This window comes from Triturus cristatus, chromosome 7 (assembly GCF_964204655.1).
Source record: "Triturus cristatus chromosome 7, aTriCri1.1, whole genome shotgun sequence".
In the NCBI taxonomy this organism is placed as follows: Eukaryota; Metazoa; Chordata; class Amphibia; order Caudata; family Salamandridae; genus Triturus; species Triturus cristatus.
The window spans coordinates 1656602656-1656628721 of NC_140590.1; the positions used below are offsets into that span (position 1 = coordinate 1656602656).

Genomic DNA, 26066 nt, shown 5'->3' on the forward strand with positions numbered 1-26066 from the left:
TGTCACAGCGAACATATGAAATTGGATTGGGAACAGAGAAGAAAAATTAGCAACACAGTAAAGGGATCAAAGAGCTAATCGGAGCTGCCTCCGTACCACAAACTGTTATATAAATGCACATCTATCTCTCACACTTCCTCATCTATTGTACTGCCAGCCTCTCCACCTTATAACACAGTAACCGAAGGGTCATCACGCACAGCATGGGAATGTACTAAAATCCAAATGGGTCGCAGTCCAAGTAGTTTTGGAAAACTCATACCACTTTAAAGCAAAGACAACACTTCCAAACAAATGCTCACACCATTAAGCATGCCATCTGTGTGTTTAAGCTCCTCAGCCACCCATTTAGGGGCTGTAAGCAATATACAACTGGAATGCTATAATACAGTACAGTACAAGAGTGCTCAGTATGTGATTTCTGTGCTTTGCAGGTCTTTAAAGAAAATGCTGAGGTGAAAGAAAGGTTTGTCCGTGCATACAAGCTCATGTTGGACTTCTATGGGATAGCACTTGTGAATGAACAAACTGGCAAGCTTGTAAGAGCACAGAACTATGATGTCTGTTTTCAGAATCTAAACTGGTGAGTATGCATGATTTGTTTAATCTTTGGTGGACATGCAACCCATGTTCTTGGTCATGTTTGTAGACTCCCTAGAAAAATATAGGGTAGAGAAACAAGAGACAGACATTTGTGAAGCATTGACACCAGGTGGTAAATTATAGTGTTAAATTGACTTTAGAAAATACATACTGACAGAGGATGGTCATTGATTAGATCGTCACAGGTTGGAGTTTGAGGGGGAAAGATGCATATTAGTGCAGCAGTGGCACTAATTGGCCAGATAGAGTGTAGTATTTGCTAGCAAACAGATTGTGAAACCTAATGACCAGAGTATGTTATTGATCATTTGCTGAAAAGTATGAAAAACATGAGTTCTTTTCAAAGAACTGAGGTAGAATCTTGATGTTAGTACTAAAGTACGGCTGATGATTGTCATTAAATACATATAATGTATCAACATATGTAGATCAAACTTTGTAGTGGTCTTCAAATTATGTAAGGCCAAGATCCGCTACACAAATGTTTTTTGAACGGAGCCCACATACTTTGGAGGATGTTTAGGGCGAATGATGATGCAGTGAAGTGGGCTCAGTGGAGATTCTACTGGGGCACTAGGAAAACAAGACAGCTTCACAGCTCACTCTTCCCTGGGGTTCTAGGTCTTCTCTTTTCATTGCCACTTGCTCTCTTGTTCACGGCACTCATGGCCCCATCAATCGTCAAAGCCACACTTCTCCTCTCCCTGCCTGCACCACCGCCCAGATAGCCTACACTTCCCCTCTCTCTTGTCACAGTCTTTTTGGCCCATCATCAGTAGGAGAGATTGGCTGTGATGGGGACAGATGTGGACACTAACAGAAAAAAATGGCTACTTACAGGAGAGGCGACAGGAATGAAAGAGGTGGAGAGCGACGGGTACATATGGACAGTGATGACAAGGTGTCCAGTGCCGAAAATGATTGACACTTATGGGATAAGGTATATGAGATGATGGCCCATGTCATGAGTGGTGTAATATGTGAGGTCCGAAGGAGTGCATTGCAGGGGTCGTAAGTTATAGTTAGCTCAGGTAACTATAACTACTGAATTTATATAGTTTTGTAGGAGTGAAATCTGAATCTAACTATAACGTCCCTGTAACCTTTGTTTTTTTCAGTGAATTTCTTAGATTTTTTAAAATTTTTATTCCCTAACCATAACGTCCCTGTAACCTATGGTCTTTAAAGTAAATTGCTATGTTTTTTTTTTTTAACTACAAGGCGGGTTTGCAGAGTGGTGGAGAAAGGGGACAGGCCTCTGACCAGCTCTCAGCAATCCTGCTGTGTGGGACTTACTGCTGGTAACCGGAGGGCTTCTTGGCCCCCAAGGACCCTCAGCAGCCAAGGGGACTTCATCCTCCAACCAGTAGTGTGGCAGGAGGCGCATATTCAGAGTGATGGAGAAATGGGGCGGGCCTCACTCGAGCTCTCAGCAATTCCACTGTGTGGGACTTACTGGAGGTAACAGGAGGGGTTGTTGGCCCCCAAGGACTCTCAGCAGCCAAAGGGACTTCATCTTCCAACCACAAGTGCGTCAGGAGGCGCATATTCAGAGTGGTGGAGAAATGGGGCGGCCTTCACATGAGCTCTCGGCGATCCCGCTGTGTGGGGCTCACTGGAGGTAGCAAGAGGGGTTGGCCCCCAAGGACCCTCAGCGTCTATGAGGATTACATCCCCCAACTAGTACTGCGCCAGGAGGTGCGTTTGCAGAGTGGTTGACAGATGGGGTGGGGCCTTGGATGACGTCACAGCAATCCCTCTGTATGGGACTTATGGGAGGTTACAGGAGGGGTTGTTGGCCCCCAAGGACCCTCACCAGCCAAGGGAACTTCATCCCCGAACAGGTTGTGCAACAAGAGGCCCCTTTGAAGGGTGGTTGAAAAAGGGGCGGGACCTCTGGCTACGTCCCCCGGGTCCCGTGTTTTTTAAATTTATTTATTGGGGGGGCACGCAACCCCCCTCCCCCGGCTGATTTCAGACCCAGGAACCCCATCCTCCGGGGCCCCGGCCTTTTGGAAACTAAATGTTTTAATAAGGGTGAGGGGCAGCGCGGCCCCCCTCCTTGGGGTAATTTCGGCCCCAGAATTCCCATTCCCCAGGGCTTGGCCATTTTGCAGTGGAGAAAGGAGGCCATGCAGCCCGATTTCGGCCCTGGGGACTATAACCCCGGGTGGCCTTTATAAAACATATATTACCAATAGGGGAGTCGGGCTCACGGCCCACCCTCTCCGATTTCAGCCCCAAGGACCCCATCCCCTTGGGCCCGGTGTTTGGAAATGGGGGAGGGGGGCTGCGCTGCCCCTTTCCCCGGGTCGATTTCATCCACGGGGACCCTATCCTCTGGGGACTGGTGTTTAGAAATGGGGGCGGGGGGCTGCGCGGACCTTATCCCCTGGGGCCTGGCTATTTGTTCTGTGCGCCCAACCAAGAGGGGATCCTGAATTTCCCTGCTGGCTCCCTGCATCCTGCGGGAACTGGCATTGCTTTCAGACACAGGGAGCTGCTAAACATGCAGCTCACTGTGTCTGAAAGGAATTCGTCTGTTTCCCTGTTTGCTTGACAGCTAGAGCATTTTCACTACCTTGAACTCCCATGGGTAGTGTGGACCCACCTATATCTAACTGGCTCGATCAATCCCCATTAAGAGCCATGCAACTGCTACATCGCCACTATTTCAGCCTTCAATGTAACTGTCCAGCACTTTGGTACCATCTGTGAGCCCAACAATGGTGCCATTCTCAAAGTATGTGAAGCCATCTACAAACCTGCCCCTATTGGAAGTTATCCAGCTCTCCACCCAAACTAAGGAAAACAAACCTCTTGCTGGAAACCTCCCTCTGGCACAAATTTGCCTGTGTGGAGAAACCTTTGGTTCATATTTTGGACTTGTCGATGAGACAGTCCAAGAGCCCGATTTAGAGTTTGGTGGACAGGGCCCTCCACTTTAGTATCCTGTCCAAAACTGATGGTCCCCCCACTCTGATTAGAGTCAATTGGACCGAACCCTTACTCCAACTTACCTAGGGCTGGCTGTTGGTGTAAGTACATGAGACCATCTGCCCTATTTAGAGCTGACCATCTGACGTTCTTTTGCCGCAGTATGAAACATGGCGGCTGCTCAGAAAATATTCAATCCCATCATTGGAGCCCCTGTGGCAGTGCTCCTCTGAAGACATAAACATCTCCTTCAAGCCAGTGGATATTTCTTAGTACAACTGGTAGCAGTCTACCTGGGCAGAGGGGGTTATGACCTATTATGACTTACGCTGTCCTGGCGGATGGTGGCCTGCCTGCCTGCCAATCTCCAATGGGCCCAGAGCCCACTCTTATCCCTTTTCTGAGGAGTGGAATCACTGTTAATAAGTATCTTGCGTATTCGAAATTGAATAGGGATTTCATAAGGTGCGTGTGTTCTTTCTGTTGATTCGTGTTCTTCCATCCAAACTTGGTGAGGTATGGATACAGTTTAAGGGACTGACAACATCGCTCAATGTGGTTCCATATACAGGCTTCTGTCATGATGGGCAGAAGCCGCACACAGCACGTCTGGAACCATCTGGCAGCACTGGGGATCTACAGCTATATTATTAGTTTCCAGACTCAGTACCTGATTTGGATCTCGTGGAAGGGTTACTCCTTCACAACGGTGACAGATATCCCGTCTGCCGAAATATAAATCCCATTGGATATGGGATTTAGATTACGGTGGATGGGTTATCTGGCACCGTTGTGACGGAGTAATCCGTCCACTGAGATCTAAATCAGGCCCTCAGTCTGGCGCTGGAATATATTCAAAAGTGAGTAATCAGCTGAAAGATAGATTATCCACCAGAAAAGCATTTACCAATGGTAAGTTACTTGTTTATTCTTGAGTGTTGTTCCTGTATTCTCGCTGGTCACTTGAAGCACTGTGTTCGAGGCATATGAGCTGTAGATTGTATAATTTAGCATAGATCGCCATCTGGTGTTGGGCTCGGATGTTTGCACTTTGTTTTTGTGGAAGAAGTCTTTGTAGTCACAAGATAGGTGACTCCTCCTTCTGATGATAGTGCGCCTGGGCATCGACTCCATCTTCATATGGTTTTCCGCCATAAAGGGTGATGATGGCGTTAGTAAGAGAGTAGAATAAGATGTCCATGTGATGTATCTAAATAAGATAATACTGCAACAGATAGAGGTCCGGGGAGGTGGGTGGGCGTATACAACTCTACAGCTCTACATGCCAAGTACAGCTGCATACTGGTAAGTAGCATTTTCCATTCGAGGTATATGAGCTGTAGATTGTATACCTTAGCATGGACTATAACGCAGTTGTTCTCACTAGCTGTGGCAGCCTGAATCCTTTGCAGTAGTCTGAAAAAGTGTTCTTAATACAGCCTGCCCCACAGTAGCTTGTTGCTTTGCTTGCTCATTTACAAAACAGTGTTTAGTGAAAGTATGCGGTGTAGACCAAGTTGCTGCTTTGCAGATGTCATCTAGGGGAATGTTCCCTAAGAATGCCATAGAAGCCCCTAGTTTGTGTGTGGAATGAGCTCTAGGGGGAATGGTTAATGTGCGTTTAGCTTTGAGATAGCATATTTGGATGCATTTAACAATCCATTTTCCAATTCCCGTTTTTAAAATGGGATCGCCTTTGTGAGGTGGGGAGAAAGCTACAAAACGTTGTTTTTTGTTTCTAAACTTTTAGTTATTTCGATGTAGTGTAGTTTTTGTGGAAGAAGTCTTTGTAGTCACGAGATAGGTGACTCCTCCTTATGATGATCATGGGCATCGACTCCATCTTCAGATTTTTTTTTCCGACATCGGGTTCGAATGTAAACGGCTGCACTCCGGGTTGGTGTCATATTCGATTCCCCTTCACTGCTCGACGGTACTGTTTTTTCAATCTCGCTCCTCGATGCGGATCCAATACATATCTCAATGCAGCCCGTTGGGCCTATAAGCGCCATCAGGCCCTACAACTTAGGGAAAGAACTCCACTCAAAAAATGCCCCCTGTGTGCTGCCAAATTCCCACATACTGATCTCCACGAGGTCTGTAACATTTGCCTCCCTCCAGAACAAAGATTGCCCGGCCTGCGCTTCATTCCGATCGAAGAAAACCATGCGTGATCGCAGGGCTCGACCTCACGTAATGTCTAGATCCACTACCTCGGTGCCTAGCGACATCTTCGATGCAGGCCCCGACGCTCCCAAGGAACAAGAACCGGACAATGAAGACATCAGCGTCTCCGAAGCTGACGAATCAGAGGCCGAAGATCAGGCAGTTACTCCAGGTCAACGAACTGCGAGTACCGACATTGACACCCCTACCTCTTCTCGAAAACATAAGGCTCCGGTAACACCTTTAACCTTCCGGCTCAGGTTGACACCGTGACAAAACTTCTGACGCCCCGCCTTCGGGCTCGGCTCCGAAGTCCAAAGACAAGCCTTCAGGCGACTCGGGACCGCCCCAGCCACGCATCTCCGGTACCGAAACCCAAACATTCGGCACCAAAACACCATCAAGATAAACCCTCGGAGCCGAAACCAGACTACAAATCTTCGGAACCGAAAAAAGACCATAAATCCTCAGAGCCGAAAAAGTCCTCGGACTCCACAGCTCCTCCAAAGCAAAAGGACATTGAGACCCCTCCTAAAGCTTCGGAACCAAAACAACCAAAATCATCGGTACTGAACAAGGAAATACCTTTTTCAACCAGATCCAGTGGATCCTAAACAAAAAAAACCTTCACATTGACCCTAAAACTAGTCATATCAAGACAATTACATCTAAAAAGAGACCTCTGGACTCCCCAGAAGAACCCAAGGTACCCTTAAAGAAGAGAGACATGGGAACGTCTCCAGCCAGACCCTTCTCTCCTCCAAATATCGCCACAACACCACTTTCTCCAGCACACACTCCAATGCTTCCATATTCACCTACACCTCAAGATGATGATCACCTTGGGGGTGGGGGTGGGGATGAAAACCCACAAGAGGATAATGATGATGACACTACTCTCTCACCACCTGATCCTTGGGAGGATTATGATAATCCACCAGATGTCTCAGATCTCCCCGATCCAGACTCATACCCATCCAGGCCATCTCCCCCAGACGACAACATAGGTTTTGCACAGCTCATAAATAGAGCTGCACAATACCATGGGGTAGAATTACACTCAGACCCACAGGAGGAAGAGTTTTTGTTAGAGACTTTCACACAGTCACAAAAATCAACACGCATTCTACCTATGTTAAAAGGTATCATAAAGCATGCACCTGACGTTTTTAAAGATCCCGTCAGGGCTAGAGTTCTCAACGCCAGGTTTGTGGAAAAAATACAAACCAACTCACAACGATCCAGCTTGTATTAAAGCACAGCTCCCTCTAGATTCCTTGGGCGTGTCAAATGAACGTAAAAGAGCAAATTCCCAATCATCAGGAGATGCCTCACAGGCAGCGAATCACTGGCGCATTGCCAATACCCAAGCGTCACTGGCCAAGTATGATAGGGCTCATTACGATGAGCTTGTAAAGCTCATGCAACATCTTCAGGATAATGACCTCATGCAAGAGGGAAAATTAATCACAAACACTTCTATAAAGTCTTGATGCAGCCGACACAGTGTCTCGTGCAGTTGACACAAGCGTTTTACTACCCAGACACGCATGGCTACGCATATCTGGGTTTAAATAGTATGTGCAGTCCACAATTATTAATCAACCCCTTGATCAAGAACACTTATTTGGACCCACTGTAGACGCATCTTTGGAAAAAATGAAGAAGGGCTCAGAAACTGCTAAGTCCATAGGAGCCCTACAGGCTACAACCACTAGCGGTTCTTTTCGTCACTCCTTTTATAGGGGCGCCTCTAAAACTATTGGAACGGACAACACCTCATCCTCCTACAAAAACACTACTCAAACGTCCCCTAACAGAGGTTGTTTCAGAGGAGGTTATAGAGGCAACAACAAGGGTAGAGGCCGCGGTAATAACACCGCACCTCTCCTACTACAAAACAGTGACTTCTGTAGTAGGGGATCTCTGTATAGTCATAATCTAGTGAATAGTCCCGCCCATGTGCGTGGACCCCGGAGCAATAAAAAATAATCTCTAAAGGTGACAAATCATGCAGACCTGCATACACCTTTAAGAGAGAATTTAATTTAAAGACAGATAATGCAGCCTATACCCACAGGCTACACTGTCCAGTACTTCAACTAGAATTCCACCAACATCTACAAACAGCACTGCCTGTCCAGCTTTTCTCCACATAGGAAAAAACCCTGCCTCTACCAGCAAAAGCCTCTGGAATGATAGAGAGGAAGGAGTGGACAGACAAGCCCTATAGGCTGCCATTATGTGGCTTAGAACAGGATACTGTGCCTTTAAGAAAACTTTCCAGATTTCCAGAACTTTCCCCAGTATCCCAGAATGCCCAGCAGGTCCCATTTACTTTCAGTTCTTTTTTCCGGCTCCTGCTAGCAGGACCCTGGAGCATTGAGCTCTCCCCTTTTCAAGGGTTTATTGTAGTTATTGTCAATTTTTGTCACTTTTTCAAGTGCTTAGTGGCTGGTACTGTCAACATGCCTGGCTTGTTCGACAAGTGCCCTGAATGTGGTAGAAAGAAGGCTAAAACAGATCCACACGAGGTGTGTATAGGTTGCCTTCCCCAGTCCCACGTGCCTGAAGACTGTGATATCTGCCACTCGTTCTCAGCCAGGACCCTGAGGGACAGAATGAAAATCGGGCTTCAAGTCCTGGAGGAGAGAAGGCTGAAGGCACCAGGTGGGTCTGGAGGGGCTGATTTGGCCCATACTGAGGCCTCTGGGGGGCTCCCCAGGGGCAGGAAGACCAGTAAGCGTCCCCACTCCCCGTCGAGTGCGTCGACGGCGGCGTCGAGGAGGATGACTACCATCTGTTCGCCGTCTCCCTAGGGTTCTGGGGAGAAGCGGCGTCGACGGTCGACGTCGAGGGACCTGAACAGGCCGCCGTCGACTACATCGGCATCTTCGGCGACGACGCCGTCGACGTCGCCGTCCAGCAGTCGGCGTCGAGATCGGACCCGGCGTCGGCGCTCGCCGTCGAGGGGAGATCGCCGTTCGCCGTCGGTGAAGAGGAGACGGTCGACGTCGCCATCGAGGAGAAGTTCGACGTCGAGACGCTCGAGGTCAAGAAGATCGCCGTCGAGGCGCAGATCGCCGTCGAGATGAAGATCGCCGTCGAGATGAAGATCGCCGTCGAGACGAAGGTCGCCGTCGAGGCGAAGGTCGCCGTCGAGGCGAGGATCGACATCGAGGCGAAGATCGACGTCGAGGAAGAGAGTCATCGGGATCGGTGTACTCTGTGGTGTATACACCTCCTCGGATGCCTACGTCACCGCCTCCTCTCCCACCACCTCCGACTCCACCTCCACCACCACCACCGCCAACACCACCGCCAACACCACCGCCACCACCTCCACCACCGCCTCCACATCCGCGGCCACTGCCTCCGCTGCCCCCACCTCGGTCGTTACCACGCACTCCATTGGGGCTGCCGGCGGTTCCCCCGCGGTCGGTTTCCCTTCCGAGGTACCCGACTCCGCCGCAGGGGACTCCGAAGCCGCGACGCCCGCGGTCGCCGGGACCGGCTAGACCGGCGGGCAGACCGAAGCCGAAGAGGTCGCGCTCCCGCTCTCTCAGGAGGAGAAGATCACGGAGCCATGGACGGTCATCGTCGGACTCAGGACGACGCCGTAGGAGGCACAGGTCCAGGTCGCACACGCGATCCTCGACCAGAGACTTTTCCCCGACGCTGTCGGACTCGCCGGGGACTAGGGTGTCTCCGGTGGACGATTTGGTCTCTTTCCAAGAGGTGCTGTTGAGAGGGGCAGCAAAGTTGGGTATCACGGTGACGGTTCCAACACCCACGACGTCCGTGATATTCGAGACACTTCATAAGAAACATCTGTCTCGCCCTCTACTGCCCCTTGTACCAGGACTGGTGGAACCCGCGTTGAAGCTGTTTCTCACTCCCGCGGTGACGAAGGCCGCCCCCTCCAGGCTCATGAAAAAGTATAGGGCCCCGGAGTCGGACCCTACCTTTTTGAGGGTGGACCCGAAGCCGGATTCGGTCATCGTGACGGCGGCGAGGAAACAACATGCGACCGCCCCTTCATCGATGGTCCCGCCTGACAAAGAAAGCCGCTGGCTGGATTCTGCGGGCAGGAAGGTGTGTGGGACCGCCGCCACCACCATGAAGGCGGCGAGTGCAGGGGCTTTGTTGGGCCGGTACGACCGGGCCCTGTTGGAGTCCCTGCAGCAGTATGCGGACCTGCTGCCCCGGGACAGGAAGGAGGACTTCTTGGAAACAGTGCGCGAAGGCATGCTGGTTTCTAATCAGGTGATCGGCGCGGCGGCGGATGTCTCCTTGTTGGCCGCCCACGCCTACTGTCATGGCGTCCACCAGAGGCGGCATTCGTGGCTGCGCCTGACGTCCCTCAAACCAGAGGCGCAGCACAGAGTGGCCAACCTGCCCTTCTCGGGGGAAACCCTGTTCGGAAAACATGCGGATGATGAGATGGCCCGCATGAAGGCAGAGGCGGAAACCCTGACGGCCGTCGGGTTGGAGAAGGCCGAGAAGAAGAAGCGCCCGTTCCAGAGGCGGTTCGGGTCTTCGGGCAGAGGGCGTGGGCAGGGTTCGGGACAGCAGCAGCAACAACAGCAGCAGTTCCGGAAGCCCTTCCAGAAACGCCAGAGGGGTAGAGGAGGCCAGCAGGCGACTACCACTACCAAGGGCCCGGCCGTGTCTCGGCCCTGAGCGGCTACTTCCCCCTCAACCGTTACCCACTCCAGTGGGGGGAAGCATTCAACTTTTTCCAGCAGAGTGGAGAAAAATTACTCCGGACAAGTGGGTGCTGAATATTGTTTGCAATGGATACAGTCTTCGGTTTATCAGCCCGCCTCCAGCGATTCCGCCGGTCAGCTCTCAGTTCCAGCTGAGAGAGCTCCAGATGGAGGCAGACATCTTGTTGAGAAAAAAGGCGGTAGAAGAGGTACCTCTGTCTCAAAGGGGAAGAGGTCTGTACTCTCGGTTCTTCCTCGTTCACAAGAAGGACAAGAACGAGTTCAGGCCCATTCTGGATTTGCGACAGGCAAACAAATGGATTTGCAGAGAGAAGTTTCGCATGCTATCGTTGCACCAGATTTACCCTCAGCTGCAACGGGGAGACTGGCTCTGTGCCATAGATCTACAGGATGCGTACTTCCATGTGCCCATAGCACGGAAGCACAGGAAGTTCCTGCGATTCCAAGTCGGCGCCAATCACTATCAATACACAGTACTGCCATTCGGGCTAAAGTCTGCGCCCAGGACCTTCTCGAAGTGCATGGCGGTGGTGGCGGCACATCTGCGAAGGAACAAGGTGTTTGTCTACCCGTATCTGGACGATTCGCTGATCAAGGCTTCATCCTTCTCGGAAGCGCAAGATCACTTCCGATGGACGTGCGCTCTCTTGCACAAGCTGGGGTTACACGTCAACATGTCCAAATCGGTCACGACTCCGGTCCAGTGCATACAGTACCTGGGAGCCTCCATCGATACGCGGTCAGCAAGCGTGTCTCCTTCGGAGGAGAGACGGTTATCACTCCTTCGGAAGGCTCAGGACCTCAGGACTGCTCCATCAACGACAGTGAGGAAGGTGTCTTCTCTACTGGGATCGATGGCCTCCTGTATCTTCCTCACGCCTCACGCACGGCTACACATGAGACCACTGCAGGAGTGCTTGGAGGATCAGTGGGATCAGAGGACAGGCTCTTGGGACGACAAGATACGACTGTCGCTGCATGCTCTTCAGTCTCTGAAGTGGTGGTGTTCGGCGGAAAACCTCCTCAAGGGGGTTCCCTTCCACAAGGACATTCCCACGACGAGTGTCGTGACGGATGCGTCTCTCCAGGGCTGGGGAGCGCATTCCGGGGACTTGCAGATTCAAGGAAAGTGGTCTCCTTTGAAATCGACGTACCACATCAATTTCCTGGAACTCAGATCTGTCTTCCTGGCACTGAAGGCCTTCCTTCCGTCCTTCCAGACCAACTCGCTGCTGATACAGACGGACAATACAACCACGATGTATTACCTCAACAAGCAGGGGGGGGGTCGAGATCGCGCACTCTGTCGCAGGAGGCGCAGGCGATCTGGCGCTGGCTGCTGGCCCGAGGACTGACGATTACGGCCACGCATCTGCCAGGGGTGCAGAATGCTCAGGCGGACGCCTTGAGCAGGCTGATTCAGGAAAACCACGAATGGGTCATAAACGACGAAGTACTAGGAGAAGTCTTCGCAAGGTGGGGGACTCCAGACGTAGATCTGTTCGCCACCGCCGAAAACAGCAAATGCCGAGACTTCGCATCCAGGTACTACCAGCGGAGGACGCTGGGGAATGCGCTATGGATCGATTGGTCGAACAGCTTTCTGTACGCTTTTCCACCCATTCCCCTGATTCCGGCAGTGCTCATCAAGCTGTCCCAGTCCAGGGCGCGGATGATCCTGATCGCCCCGGAGTGGCCCAGGCAGTGGTGGTTCACGGACCTACTTCACCGGTCTCTCCTTCCTCACATGCGGTTGCCGTGCAGGCCGGACCTTCTCACGAAGTTCGGGGGGCGGATGGTGCACCCCAACCTCTCGTCTTTGAGTTTGGCGGCATGGCTCCTGAAATAGTGCAATATGGCCATCTGAATCTACCAGACGATTGTATGGACATACTGAAGGAGTCTAAACGACCTTCCACTGGGACATCCTATGCTTACAAGTGGAAGAGGTTCTGTATCTGGTGTAAGTCCAAGAACTTTGATCCGACGACATGTAAGGAAGATGTCATCCTTCCGTACCTTTTACATCTGGCGCAGTCTGGCCTTAATTTCCATTCCATTAAGGTTCATCTGGCTGCTTTGACTGCTTACAGGAAATGCCCTTCACAGACTTCCTTCTTTCAGATCCCTGTGGTCAAGGATTTTTTGGAAGGCTTGAAGAAAGTGTTTCCTCCTGTCAGACTTCCCTCGCCTTCCTGGGACTTGAATGTGGTGCTGTCCAGACTGATGAAGGATCCTTTTGAACCCATTCACAAGGCTTCATTGCAGCACCTATCCTGGAAGGCGGCGTTCCTAGTGGCCATTACATCGGCCCGCAGGGTGAGTGAACTTCAGGCATTATGTTGTCAAGAACCTTATACTGTATTTCATGCTGCTAAGGTTGTGATGCGTACTCACCCTAAATTTCTTCCTAAGGTTATCTCTGACTTTCATGTCAACCAGACCATAACTTTGCCTACGTTCTTTCAGAATCCCTCTTCGCCAGCGGAAAGGTCTCTCCATTCCCTGGATGTTCGGAGGGTGTTGAAATTTTATCTGGATAAGACCAAGGATATTCGTAGGTCTGACCAATTGTTTGTTAATTATGGATCAGTCAGGACTGGTCTTGCGACCTCTAAACAGTCCATTTCTCGGTGGATTGTGTCCTGCATACAATTGTGTTATCAAAAGGCTAATAAGACCTTAGGGGGTAAACCTAAGGCTCATTCCACCAGGGGCAAAGCTGCCACGACGGCTTTGCGGCGTAATGTTCCTATTGCGGAAATCTGCAAGGCGGCCACTTGGAAGTCGGTCCATACCTTTGCTGCGCATTAATGTCTGGACTCGGATGCCAGGGCAGATGCTCAGGTTGGGCAGGCTTCGCTGCGAAATTTGTTCGCACAGTAGTGGTTTTGTCTTGTAGTTCTCCACCGCTGTTGTTGTGTGGGGATGGGCTTGCCATTCTATTCACTAGATTATGACTATACACAGAGATCCCCTACTACAGAAGGAGTAGTTTCTTTTCTGTAACTCCAGTTCTGTAGTAGGGGTATCTCTGTTATAGTCATAAGCGCCCGCCCTCCTCCCCGGTGGAGAGATTATTATTCATATGAAGAATGCTACAGGTCTGGCGTGCTACGCCTTCAAAAAGAACTGAAAGTAAATGGGACCTCCTGGGCATTCTGGGAAACTGGGGAAAGTTCTGGAAATCTGGAAAGTTTACTTAAAGGCACAGTATCCTGTTCTAAGCCACATAATGGCAGCCTATGGGGCTTGTCTGTCCACTCCTTCCTCTCTATCATTCCAGAGGCTTTTGCTGGTAGAGGCAGGGTTTTTTCCTATGTGGAGAAAAGCTGGACAGGCAGTCCTGTTTGTGGATGTTGGTGGAATTCTAGTTGAAGTACTGGACAGTGTAGCCTGTGGGTATAGGCTGCATTATCTGTCTTTAAATTAAATTCTCTCTTAAAGGTGTATGCAGGTCTGCATGATTTGTCACCTTTAGAGATTATTTTTTATTGCTCCGGGGTCCACGCACATGGGCGGGACTATTCACTAGATTATGACTATAACAGAGATACCCCTACTACAGAACTGGAGTTACAGAAAAGAAACTACTCCTTCTCTCCACTTCCCCCCGACCATTCCACTCCAGTCGGGGGACGACTATCTCAGCTCCTACCTGTCTGGAATTCCATCACCACAGACAAGTGGGTAAGACAAATTATCCAGTATGGTTACTGCCTGGAACTCACTTAAACTGCCTCATTCATGCCCCCCCAAACAACACCCAATATCCACAGAACATCTGACAGTGTTAAAACAAGAGGTTCTCTCCTTATTACAAAAACACACAATAGAACGGGTTCCCTTACCTCATCAAGGAACAGGAGTTTACTCCCTTTACTTTCTAATCCCAAAGAAGGACGGTACTCTCAGACCAATACTAGACCTCCGACCATTAAATCTCTACATACAGTCAGATCACTTCCACATGATCACTCTCCAACAGGTTCTCCCACTGCTCCAACAGGGCGATTTCCTTGCCACTCTAGACCTCAAGGACGCCTATTTTCATATCCCCATTCACCCTGCTCACTGAAAATATCTACGGTTTGTAGTGGACGGACAGCACTATTAATTCAAAGTCCCCCCATTCGGAGTGGCTACAGCACCATGAGTCTTCGCAAAATGTCTCGCAGTAGTCGCAGCTCATTTGCGCAGACAACACATTCACGTGTTTCCTTATCTCGATGACTGGCTCATAAAAGTCAAGTCACACACACACTGTGTGCACAATACACAGAACAATCCAGCTGCTCCACGACTTGGGATTCACAATAAACCTACCCAAGTCACACCTTCAACTGTCCCACCTGCTTCAGTATCTAGGTGCCACAATAGATACCACAAAAGCCCTTGCATACCCCAATCCAATCAGGATAGCCAGCATGCAGGCTCTCATATCAAAATTTCACCCTTCCAGCTCGAGTGTTCATGCAGCTAATAGGGTTGATGGCCTCTTGCATCTTCATTGTTCCTTATGCAAGACTTCAGATGCGTCCCTTACAAGAATGTTTAGCACATCAGTGGAACCAAGCTCAAGGTCCGTTAACAGATCTGGTGTTGGTGGACAGCCGCACGCATCGCTCTCTGCAGTGGTGGAACACACAAAACCTATCCAAAGGGGGGCCGTTCATCGACCCGGTTCCACAGATAGTGCTAACCACAGACTCATCGCTCACCGGCTGGTGTGCTCATCTCCAAAACCGTACCGTACAAGGTATATGGACCCATCAACAGAAACAACTCCACATAAATCACCTGGATACTGGCAATCTTTCTAGCACAAAAGTCTTTTCAACTCTTGCTAGTAGGCAAAGCTGTCTTGATCTGTACAGACAACATGACAGCAATGAATTACATACAAAACAGCTTTCAGAACTAGTGCAAAGCATATGGAGATGGGCCATCCCTCAAAACATCTTCCAGGAGTACACAATCAGATCGCAGATCTGCTCAGTCGCCAAACACAGCACATCCACAAATGGGAACTTCTTCCCCAAGTTCTTCTTCCATTCTTTCACATATGGAGTCATCCAGACATAGATCTGTTCGCCACACACCAAAATGCAAAATGCCAAGCTTCGCCTCCAGATATCCACACCCATTGTCCAAAGGCAATGCGCTATGGATAAACTGGTCAGGCAGATTTGCATACGCTTTTCCGCCTCTCCCGCTCATTCCGTTTCTGGTTCGGAAGCTCAAACAATACTCCCTCACAATGATCCTAGTTGCTCCAACATGGGCTCGCCAACCATGGTTCACAACCCTGTTGGAACTTTCAGTAGAGCCTTGTCAAAAGCTGCACCTCTTCCCCCAAAAATCTCACTCAGAACCATGGAGAGATAAGGCACCCAGATCCCAGTCAACTCAGTCTTGCGATCTGGCTCCTAAAGTCCTAAAGTTTGGCTACCTTAATCTCCTGCCAGACTGCATGAACATCATTAAAGAGGCTAGACGTCCGACTACTAGAGCATGCTATGCCGCAAAGTGGAAGCGATTTCCATTTATTGTACAAATAACAAAATCGATCCGCTAGATGCTTCCATCCAAAATATTATCTGTTATCTTTTGCATCTACAACAATTTAACCTAGCGTATACATCTATACGGCTACATCTTGCTGCAATTGCTGCTTACCTCCAAAATGGAAAACATTTGTCCTTTTTTAGAGTACCTGCTATTAAAGCGTTTATGGAAGGACTTGAAAGAATTCCACCTTTTCCTGTATGGAATCTCAATATAGTTCTCACCAGACTCATGGGTCCCCCATTTGAACCTCTGCACAAATGCGAGTTACAGTTCCTTACTTGGAAGGTAGCCTTCCTGGTAGCTATCACATAACTTAGGAGAGCTAGTGAACTCCAAGCATTAACCATACAAGAACCATTTTTACAAATACACCGTAGTAAAGTGGTTCTAGAGTACCTGCTATCAAAGCGTTTATGGAAGGACTTGAAAGAATTCCACCTTTTTCTGTATGGAATCTCAATATAGTTCTCACCAGACTCATGGGTCCCCCATTTGAACCTCTGCACAAATGCGAGTTACAGTTCCTTACTTGGAAGGTAGCCTTCCTGGTAGCTATCACATAACTTAGGAGAGCTAGTGAACTCCAAGCATTAACCATACAAGAACCATTTTTACAAATACACCGTAGTAAAGTGGTTCTTAGGCCTAATCCAGAATTTCGGCCTAAAGTGGTATCTGCCTTTCACCTTAATCAATCGGTTGAACTTCCAGTATTTTCCCCTCAACCAGACTCAGTGGCAGAACGCGCTCTCCACACACTAGACGTTAAGAGCGATACTATACTACATCGAAATAACTAAAAGTTTTAGAAACAAAAAACAACGTTTTGTAGCTTTCTCCCCACCTCACAAAGGCAATCCCATTTTAAAAACGGGAATTGGAAAATGGATTGTTAAATGCATCCAAATATGCTATCTCAAAGCTAAACGCACATTAACCATTCCCCCTAGAGCTCATTCCACACGCAAACTAGGGGCTTCTATGGCATTCTTAGGGAACATTCCCCTAGATGACATCTGCAAAGCAGCAACTTGGTCTACACCGCATACTTTCACTAAACACTGTTTTGTAAATGAGCAAGCAAAACAACAAGCTACTGTGGGGCAGGCTGTATTAAGAACACTTTTTCAGACTACTGCAACGGATACAGGCTGCCACAGCTAGTGAGAAAAACTGCATTATAGTCCATGCTAAGGTATACAATCTACAGCTCATATACCTCGAATGGAAAATGCTACTTGCCAGTATGCAGCTGTTCTTGGCATGTAGAGCTGTAGAGTTGTATACGCCCACCCACCTCCCCGGACCTCTATCTGTTGCAGTATTATCTTATTTAGATACATCACATGGACATCTTTTTCTACTCTCTTACTAACGCCATCATCACCCTTTATGGCGAAAAACCATATGAAGATGGAGTCGATGCCCAGGCGCACTATCATCAGAAGGAGGAGTCACCTATCTTGTGACTACAAAGACTTCTTCCACAAAAACAAAGTGCAAACATCCGAGCCCAACACCAGATGGCGATCTATGCTAAAGTATACAACTCTACAGCTCTACATGCCAAGAACAGATGCATACTGGTAAGTAGCATTTTTGTTTCTCAATAACCACCCGGAACCGTACTCTTAAATATGGTCATAGATTACCAGTTTTAATATTAACGTTGTTTTTCTTTTCTTTTTCTCTTGTCTTTCTCCACCTGCCCACCCCAGGCATTCCCACAATAATCTACGGATAACCCGCATCCTGAAATGCCTTGGAGAGATGGGTTATGAACACTTCCAGGTGAAGCTTGTTAAGTTCTTTCTCAAGGAGACGTTGAAAGAGCGGACATTATCCAGCGTCAAGCAGAGCGTCCTGGATTACTTCCTCTTCACAGTACGGGACAGGCAGGAGCGGCGGAAGCTGGTTCACTATGCCTGGAAGCACTATCAACCTCAAGATAGATTTGTCTGGGGACCGCATGAGAAACTCAAGCGTTTCAAAGTACATCGAAAGTTACCCAAGCAGAGTAGCATCCCCTCTGTTGTAGGCCAAGCAACTTCAACTGAAGCAGCGGAAGGAAGCACTGAGACAGAAGGTGGATTAACACAGACTCATGTGGTGGTTGTTGATGAGACTGCCAGTTCACATAACTCACACCTGGAAGGTAAGATAGAAGCAGTGAGTGAAAAAGATTTTTTTTTAGAGAGCTCTGAGGGTGCTGTAAGTGAAGAGGGACAAGAAAAACCAGACCCAAGGCCAACAGAAAGCCCTGAATCCAGTGAGGTGCCAGTAGTGAGGGCAGCATCAGAAGTAGAAGATTCCAGAAACCCAAGTGTAGGTGATACTGAGAACCAAGATTCAGGTGAAGATCAGCCTCTTGATCACTCAGACACTGAGGCACTAAAGGAAGGTAAGAAAAGAAAACTTCCTGGAATGGAACCGGAAGGTGTTACTGAAATCTTGCAGCGACCTTCAGTCCATGAAACAAATCCAAAGAAACACCTTGAAGAAGAATCTGAAAAATTAAAGAGCGACTACTTGAATACAGATAGCAACCAAGCTAAAAACAGAGATGATGCACCGCTCCCAGCAACCAAAAAGAAGAAAGTGGATGAGCCGCAGACAGAGCATCTTTTCGGAGAAGACTCCAGTCCGAGTAAAAGCCCTAAGGATGATGGGAGCGGCCTATTTCAGCATCCAGGGTGCAAAGCAATAGAAACTTTCCATACAGCGCAACTTGCTGAAGGGGAATCCTTAAGCATGCATTCTAATAACCCTGCCAGTCTTCCCAATGAGTCGCATAATATAAAAGATGATTTTTCAAAAAACAAACAAAGAATAGCACAGTCTACAGATGAGTCAAAAATAGTACAGCCCTGTGACTCCCAAAAAGCTGCCATCATTCCATTGCAAGTCAAAACCCAAGAAAGAAACCCAAAGACACAAGACCTTGAAAAGTTGGAAGAGGGCAACAACAAGGAAGCGCTAACAGAGCAAACCAAAAATGTTATTGCATTTCCGGTGGTTGATGAGAAACTGCCGGAGAAAGATCTACTTGTAGAAACCCAAGCTGACAACCAGGGGAAGATATATAGAGTTTGCAGTCAAAAACCTGAGGAAGATCTAGCACCAGAGACAGATAATCCAGAAAGTGATCCTAAACAAACACACACTGTCTGTCCCACACCTCAGTTAGGACCATTGATCGGTCAGATGGGCTCTGCAGCACTGAATGGAGAACAGGATCCCGAATTGGGAAGCAATGAAAGCTCCAGTAAAGGAAAGAAACTGAAAGAATACTGTGACAACCCAGCACTTGACAATGTTACTGATGAAAATAGAAAAGATGGAAATGACGGGCAAGTCGAGCACGGCAAGAGCTTGTTGCAGCAGGACTCCAACACCATTCACTCTACATTAAACGTGATGGAGACTAAAAGCATGCCACAGCTTGGTAACAGCAAGCCTCCTGAGGCTTCCGATTCGGTGGAGGAGTTCAAGCATGGAAATGAGCATGAACAGTCCCAGACAACGGAGGCGTCTGTAGAGGTGAATCAGGTCTTCAGAACAACACAGGTTGCAGATGCAGTGAATGAGGACAAAAGCCCAGTAGAGACAGTGGACTGTAACATTGTACAGACTGATGTCTCGGTGAAGGACTACAAGGGCCTAAGTGAGCAAGAGGGCCTTAAAACGGCACAGACCGCACAGACAGCTGAGAAGACCACCGGCCTAACAAGACATCTGGATTCCCAACCCCAGAATGTTTCTGATGTGTTGGGAGAGCGAAACGAAGCAGCAGGGCTACCATGTGAGAAAAAATAGTGATCTGGTGGTTAAGCATAAGAGCTCAACAGAAAATCAGGCCTACTGTCCAGCTAGACAGACAGTGAGAATATCAAAGACAACCGGTAATGCCATAAGGGGCAGCAGTGGCCAAAAAGTAACAAACCACCAGCTTTAGGAAAAAAAGGTGGTCTATCTGTGTCTCCGGAGCCACTGTATGACGACAACAGTTAAGACTGCACATTCAGGGATATCCTTCCACCAGTCCAGACCCAGTTGCATGTCCTGAGCTGAGTATTCATTCACATGCTGTCTCTCTTCATGCCTGTTGTAAGAGTCAACCTAAATCGCAGTAGTGAAAAGGCACTGATTTGAGTGATGACTGACAAATGCACTAATATGATCTTAAAACACTCATCCGAGGAGAGGCAACCTTCCTGCACATCCTGTGTATCGGATGCCCTCCGTAAGAGACATAATTGTCAGGCTTGCCATTGAAGCTGGGCGTCTAGACATCTTCCCATCAGATGCGTTCTGCCCTCTCTGTAGAATAGTTATTGGAGGCAAGTGAATCTTCTGGGCCCTTTTCCACACCAGCAGCCCTATCATATACAAAGTCTATGCAAAATGACATTGGTCCCTACTGTTGTCCCTTAAGGTAAGCCCATCGACCTTGTTGCCAGGATTTCCATTTGTGCCCCGTAATAGCGAAACACCGGCACACACTTCCTTGGGTGACGCAAAGAAGGAAGTCTGAGAACCAGCTCTTAAAAATGAAAGTTTTTTAAAAATCTTTTCAATCCTATCTTTTAATGAATTGACAATTTAGCTCAAATGGACCATCGATGCCTACAATGGCATTTTTGTGGCACATGATTTTAAGAACTTGGCATGTTACAGAAACAGGGAAGATTTTTCCTTTTCCTTATTTGAAATTTGTATTTTCTGATTTTATCTGTTTGAGACCAACTGAGTTGAATCCCCGCTCCTCGGGATTCTGAAATCATTTGTGCTATAAAGTATGTTGTATTTAAAAAAAAAAAATGTGTCCTTAATGTCGTCTTATTATTAATTTACGTATGTTAATTTAAATGCTTAGTGAATATGGTTTTAAGGGGTGCTTTTAATATGGTTGTAAGCCCCCCTTAAAACCATATTCACTAAGCATTATGGTGCAGAAGCATATACAGTGAGTCTGTTGACTGGGGTCAGACAAGAATGTCACATCTTTTTATCTCTGGTGCCCTTTCAGTCGCTTCTTTTCTTGATCGACTCATGTAGGATCCGAAGTAACACTGAAAAATCTAAGATCTGTGCCAAGAATAAAATGCACAGTTCTTTAATTCAGAATGTAAATGTAAAAATAGAATATACATTTGAATTTCTGGAAAGGAATCACCGAATAGCAGGTTGATTGAGCAACAGGAGCCTGTTATTCTCCAAGAAATATTGGCACCATGAATCTGTTCTAAATTGTATATTCATCTCTTCTTGTGGTTCTCTGTGATATCGTTTTAAAATTAATAAGGAACATGTTGTTCGAGGCATATGAGCTGCAGATTGTTCACTGTGCATAGATCGCCATCTGGTGTTGGGCTCGGATGCTTGCACTTTGTTGTTGTCTTGGAAGAGTCTTTTGTAGTCACGAGATAGGTGACTCCTCCCTTGGACGATAGTGCGCATGGGCATCGACTCCATCCTCAGATTGTTGTTTTTTATTCCGCCATCGGGTTTGGATGTAACTTCTGTGCTCCGGTTCGGCGCCATATTCTCCAAACCTTTTAGACATGCAAGCTATCTAAAACTCAACGGTATGGTTTTCGATCGCATGATCGTCGATGCGCACCTCAACTGCTCTATTCCAGCCGTCGACGCGGGCCACTGGGCCTATCGACGCCGTTTGGGCCTACAGCTAATGGAAAGGACTCCATTTAAAAAAGTGCCCCCAGTGCGGAGCTAAATTCCCACACAGTGACCACCACAAGGTCTGTAACCTGTGTCTCTCGCCTGAGCACGACGAAAACAATTGCCAGGCCTGCGCCTCTTTTAGATCCAAAAAGACCATATGTGCTCGCCAGGCCCGACGACACATCATGGCGCAGCGAGTAGCTCCGGTACCGGTGGACATCTTCGATGAAGGCCCCGATGTCCCGGAGGAGGATTCTGAAGACCTGGAAATCGTTTCCTAAGCAGACGAGTCAGACTACCACATCACTCCTGGTCAATGAGTGAGTAGAATTGCCCCTACCCCGACTCCACCCAAAAAAACAGAAGGCCCTGGTCAAGACTTCGCCTGCTGGCCCCAGTCGCGACTGAAAACAAGCTTCAGAAGCCCTGCCCCCGGGCCCGGCTCCGTAGATAAGGGACAAGCCTTCCGGTAGCTCGGGACTGAGCAAACCGCATCTCAGTATCCTGCAAGCTCCTTCGGAACCAAAGACAGGAGCGCAGCCTGCTCCCAAAAAGTCGGCGGCACCGACCACTTCGACGCCGAAAGAAAAGACATCGGATCCCAAACCAAAGCATTCGGAACCAAAAAAGTTTTCCGCTTCCACAGCCAAGCCGAAGGACCCCAAACCACCTCCCAAGGCCTCGGAGCTGAAATCCAAACCCCGCTTGGACCCGAAGAAATCGGCGTCAAGCAGAGCGTCCTGGATTACTTCCTCTTCACAGTACGGGACAGGCAGGAGCGGCGGAAGCTGGTTCACTATGCCTGGAAGCACTATCAACCTCAAGATAGATTTGTCTGGGGACCTCATGAGAAACTCAAGCGTTTCAAAGTACATCGAAAATTACCCAAGCAGAGTAGCATCCCCTCTGTTGTAGGCCAAGCAACTTCAACTGAAGCAGCGGAAGGAAGCACTGAGACAGAGGGTGGATTAACACAGACTCATGTGGAGGTTGTTGTTCTGACTGCCAGCTCAAATAACTTGCACGTGGAAGGTAAGATAGAAGTAGTGAGTGAAAAAGATGTTTTTTTAGAGAGCTCTAAGGGTGCTGTAAGTGAAGAGGGACAAGAAAAACCAGACCCAAGGCCAACAGAAAGCCCTGAATCCAGTGAGGTGCCAGTAGTGAGGGCAGCATCTGAAGTAGAAGATTCCAGAAACCCAAGTGTAGGTGATACTGAGAACCAAGATTCAGGTGAAGATCAGCCTCTTGATCACTCAGACACTGAGGCACTAAAGGAAGGTAAGAAAAGAAAACTTCCTGGAATGGAACCGGAAGGTGTTACTGAAATCTTGCAGCGTACTTCAGTCCATGAAACAAATCCAAAGAAACACCTTGAAGAAGAATCTGAAAAATTAAAGAGCGACTACTTGAACACAGATAGCAACCAAGCTAAAAACAGAGATGATGCACCGCTCCCAGCAACCAAAAAGAAGAAAGTGGATGAGCCGCAGACAGAGCATCTTTTCGGAGAAGACTCCAGTCCGAGTAAAAGCCCTAAGGATGATGGGAGCGACCTATTTCAGCATCCAGGGTGCAAAGCATTAGAAACTTTCCATACAGCGCAACTTGCTGAAGGGGAATCCTTAAGCATGCATTCTAATAACCCTGCCAGTCTTCCCAATGAGTCGCATAATATAAAAGATGATTTTTCAGAAAACAAACAAAGAATAGTACAGTCTACAGATGAGTCAAAAATAGTACAGCCCTGTGACTCCCAAAAAGCTGCCATCATTCCATTGCAAGTCAAAACCCAAGAAAGAAACCCAAAGACACAAGACCTTGAAAAGTTGGAAGAGGGCAACAACAAGGAAGCGCTAACAGAGCAAACCAAAAATGTTATTGCATTTCCGGTGGTTGATGAGAAACCGCCGGAGAAAGATCTACTTGTAGAAACCCAAGCTGACAACCAGGGGAAGATATATAGAGTTTGCAGTAAAAAACCTGAGGAAGATCTAGCACCAGAGACAGATAATCCAGAAAGTGATCCTAAACAAACACACACTGTCTGTCCCACACCTCAGTTAGGACCATTGATCGGTCAGATGGGCTCTGCAGCACTGAATGGAGAACAGGATCCCGAATTGGGAAGCAATGAAAGCTCCAGTAAAGGAAAGAAACTGAAAGAATACTGTGACAACCCAGCACTTGACAATGTTACTGATGAAAATAGAAAAGATGGAAATGAGGGGCAAGTCGAGCACGGCAAGAGCTTGTTGCAGCAGGACTCCCAACACCATTCACTCTACATTAAACGTGATGGAGACTAAAAGCATGCCACAGCTTGGTAACAGCAAGCCTCCTGAGGCTTCCGATTCGGTGGAGGAGTTCAAGCATGGAAATGAGCATGAACAGTCCCAGACAACGGAGGCGTCTGTAGAGGTGAATCAGGTCTTCAGAACAACACAGGTTGCAGATGCAGTGAATGAGGACAAAAGCCCAGTAGAGACAGTGGACTGTAACATTGTACAGACTGATGTCTCGGTGAAGGACTACAAGGGCCTAAGTGAGCAAGAGGGCCTTAAACCGGCACAGACCGCACAGACAACTGAGAAGACCACCGGCCTAACAAGACATCTGGATTCCCAACCCCAGAATGTTTCTGATGTGTTGGGAGAGCGAAACGAAGCAGCAGGGCTACCATGTGAGAAAAATGAGTGATCTGGTGGTTAAGCATAAGAGCTCAACAGAAAATCAGGCCTACTGTCCAGCTAGACAGACAGTGAGAATATCAAAGACAACCGGTAATGCCATAAGGGGCAGCAGTGGCCAAGAAGTAACAAACCACCAGCTTTAGGAAAAAAAGGTGGTCTATCTGTGTCTCCGGAGCCACTGTATGACGACAACAGTTAAGACTGCACATTCAGGGATATCCTTCCACCAGTCCAGACCCAGTTGCATGTCCTGAGCTGAGTATTCATTCACATGCTGTCTCTCTTCATGCCTGTTGTAAGAGTCAACCTAAATCGCAGTAGTGAAAAGGCACTGATTTGAGTGATGACTGACAAATGCACTAATATGATCTTAAAACACTCATCCGAGGAGAGGCAACCTTCCTGCACATCCTGTGTATCGGATGCCCTCCGTAAGAGACATAATTGTCAGGCTTGCCATTGAAGCTGGGCGTCTAGACATCTTCCCATCAGATGCGTTCTGCCCTCTCTGTAGAATTGTTATTGGAGGCAAGTGAATCTTCTGGGCCCTTTTCCACACCAGCAGCCCTATCATATACAAAGTCTATGCAAAATGACATTGGTCCCTACTGTTGTCCCTTAAGGTAAGCCCATCGACCTTGTTGCCAGGATTTCCATTTGTGCCCCGTAATAGCGAAACACCGGCACACACTTCATTGGGTGACGCAAAGAAGGAAGTCTGAGAACCAGCTCTTAAAAATGAAAGTTTTTTTTAAAAAATCTTTTCAATCCTATCTTTTAATGAATTGACAATTTAGCTCAAATGGACCATCGATGCCTACAATGGCATTTTTGTGGCACATGATTTTAAGAACTTGGCATGTAACAGAAACAGGGAAGATTTTTCCTTTTCCTTATTTGAAATTTATATTTTCTGATTTTATCTGTTTGAGACCAACTGAGTTGAATCCCCGCTCCTCGGGATTCTGAAATCATTTGTGCTATAAAGTATGTTGTATTTAAAAAAAAAAAAATGTGTCCTTAATGTCGTCTTATTATTAATTTACGTATGTTAATTTAAATGCTTAGTGAATATGGTTTTAAGGGGTGCTTTTAATATGGTTGTAGGCCCCCCTTAAAACCATATTCACTAAGCATTATGGTGCATAAGCATATACAGTGAGTCTGTTGACTGGGGTCAGACAAGAATGTCACATCTTTTTATCTCTAGTGCCCTTTCAGTCACTTCTTTTCTTGATCGACTCATGTAGGATTATTGTTGAAACAACCAAAAAGGGATGTCCGAAGTAACTCTGAAAAATCTAAGATCTGTGCCAAGAATAAAATGCTCAGTTCTTTAATTCAGAATGTAAATGTAAAAATAGAATATACATTTGAATTTCTGGAAAGGAATCACCGAATAGCAGGTTGATTGAGCAACAGGAGCCTGTTATTCTCCAAGAAATATTGGCACCATGAATCTGTTCTAAATTGTATATTCATCTCTTCTTGTGGTTCTCTGTGATATCGTTTTAAAATTAATAAGGAACATGTTGTTCGAGGCATATGAGCTGCAGATTGTTCACTGTGCATAGATCGCCATCTGGTGTTGGGCTCGGATGCTTGCACTTTGTTGTTGTCTTGGAAGAGTCTTTTGTAGTCACGAGATAGGTGACTCCTCCCTTGGACGATAGTGCGCATGGGC

At 47.8% G+C, this 26066-nt stretch overlaps 1 protein-coding gene and 1 pseudogene across 2 annotated transcripts in view; both read left to right on the plus strand.

Moving 5' to 3' along the window:
• The window catches only part of OGFR (opioid growth factor receptor), a 107521-nt gene extending 86772 nt beyond the window's left edge, over window positions 1–20749 (plus strand). For both annotated transcript variants that reach the window (XM_085619725.1, XM_085619724.1), the window contains 2 exons: window positions 435–583; window positions 17726–20749. In XM_085619725.1, coding sequence (XP_085475851.1) covers window positions 435–583; window positions 17726–19823 — 2247 coding nt within the window. In that variant the 3' untranslated portion in view covers window positions 19824–20749. The remainder of the gene's footprint in view (window positions 1–434; window positions 584–17725) is intronic.
• Window positions 20750–21877: 1128 nt separating this feature from the next.
• Window positions 21878–25301, plus strand: LOC146812641 (uncharacterized; annotated as a pseudogene).
• The last annotated feature ends 765 nt before the right edge of the window (window positions 25302–26066 follow it).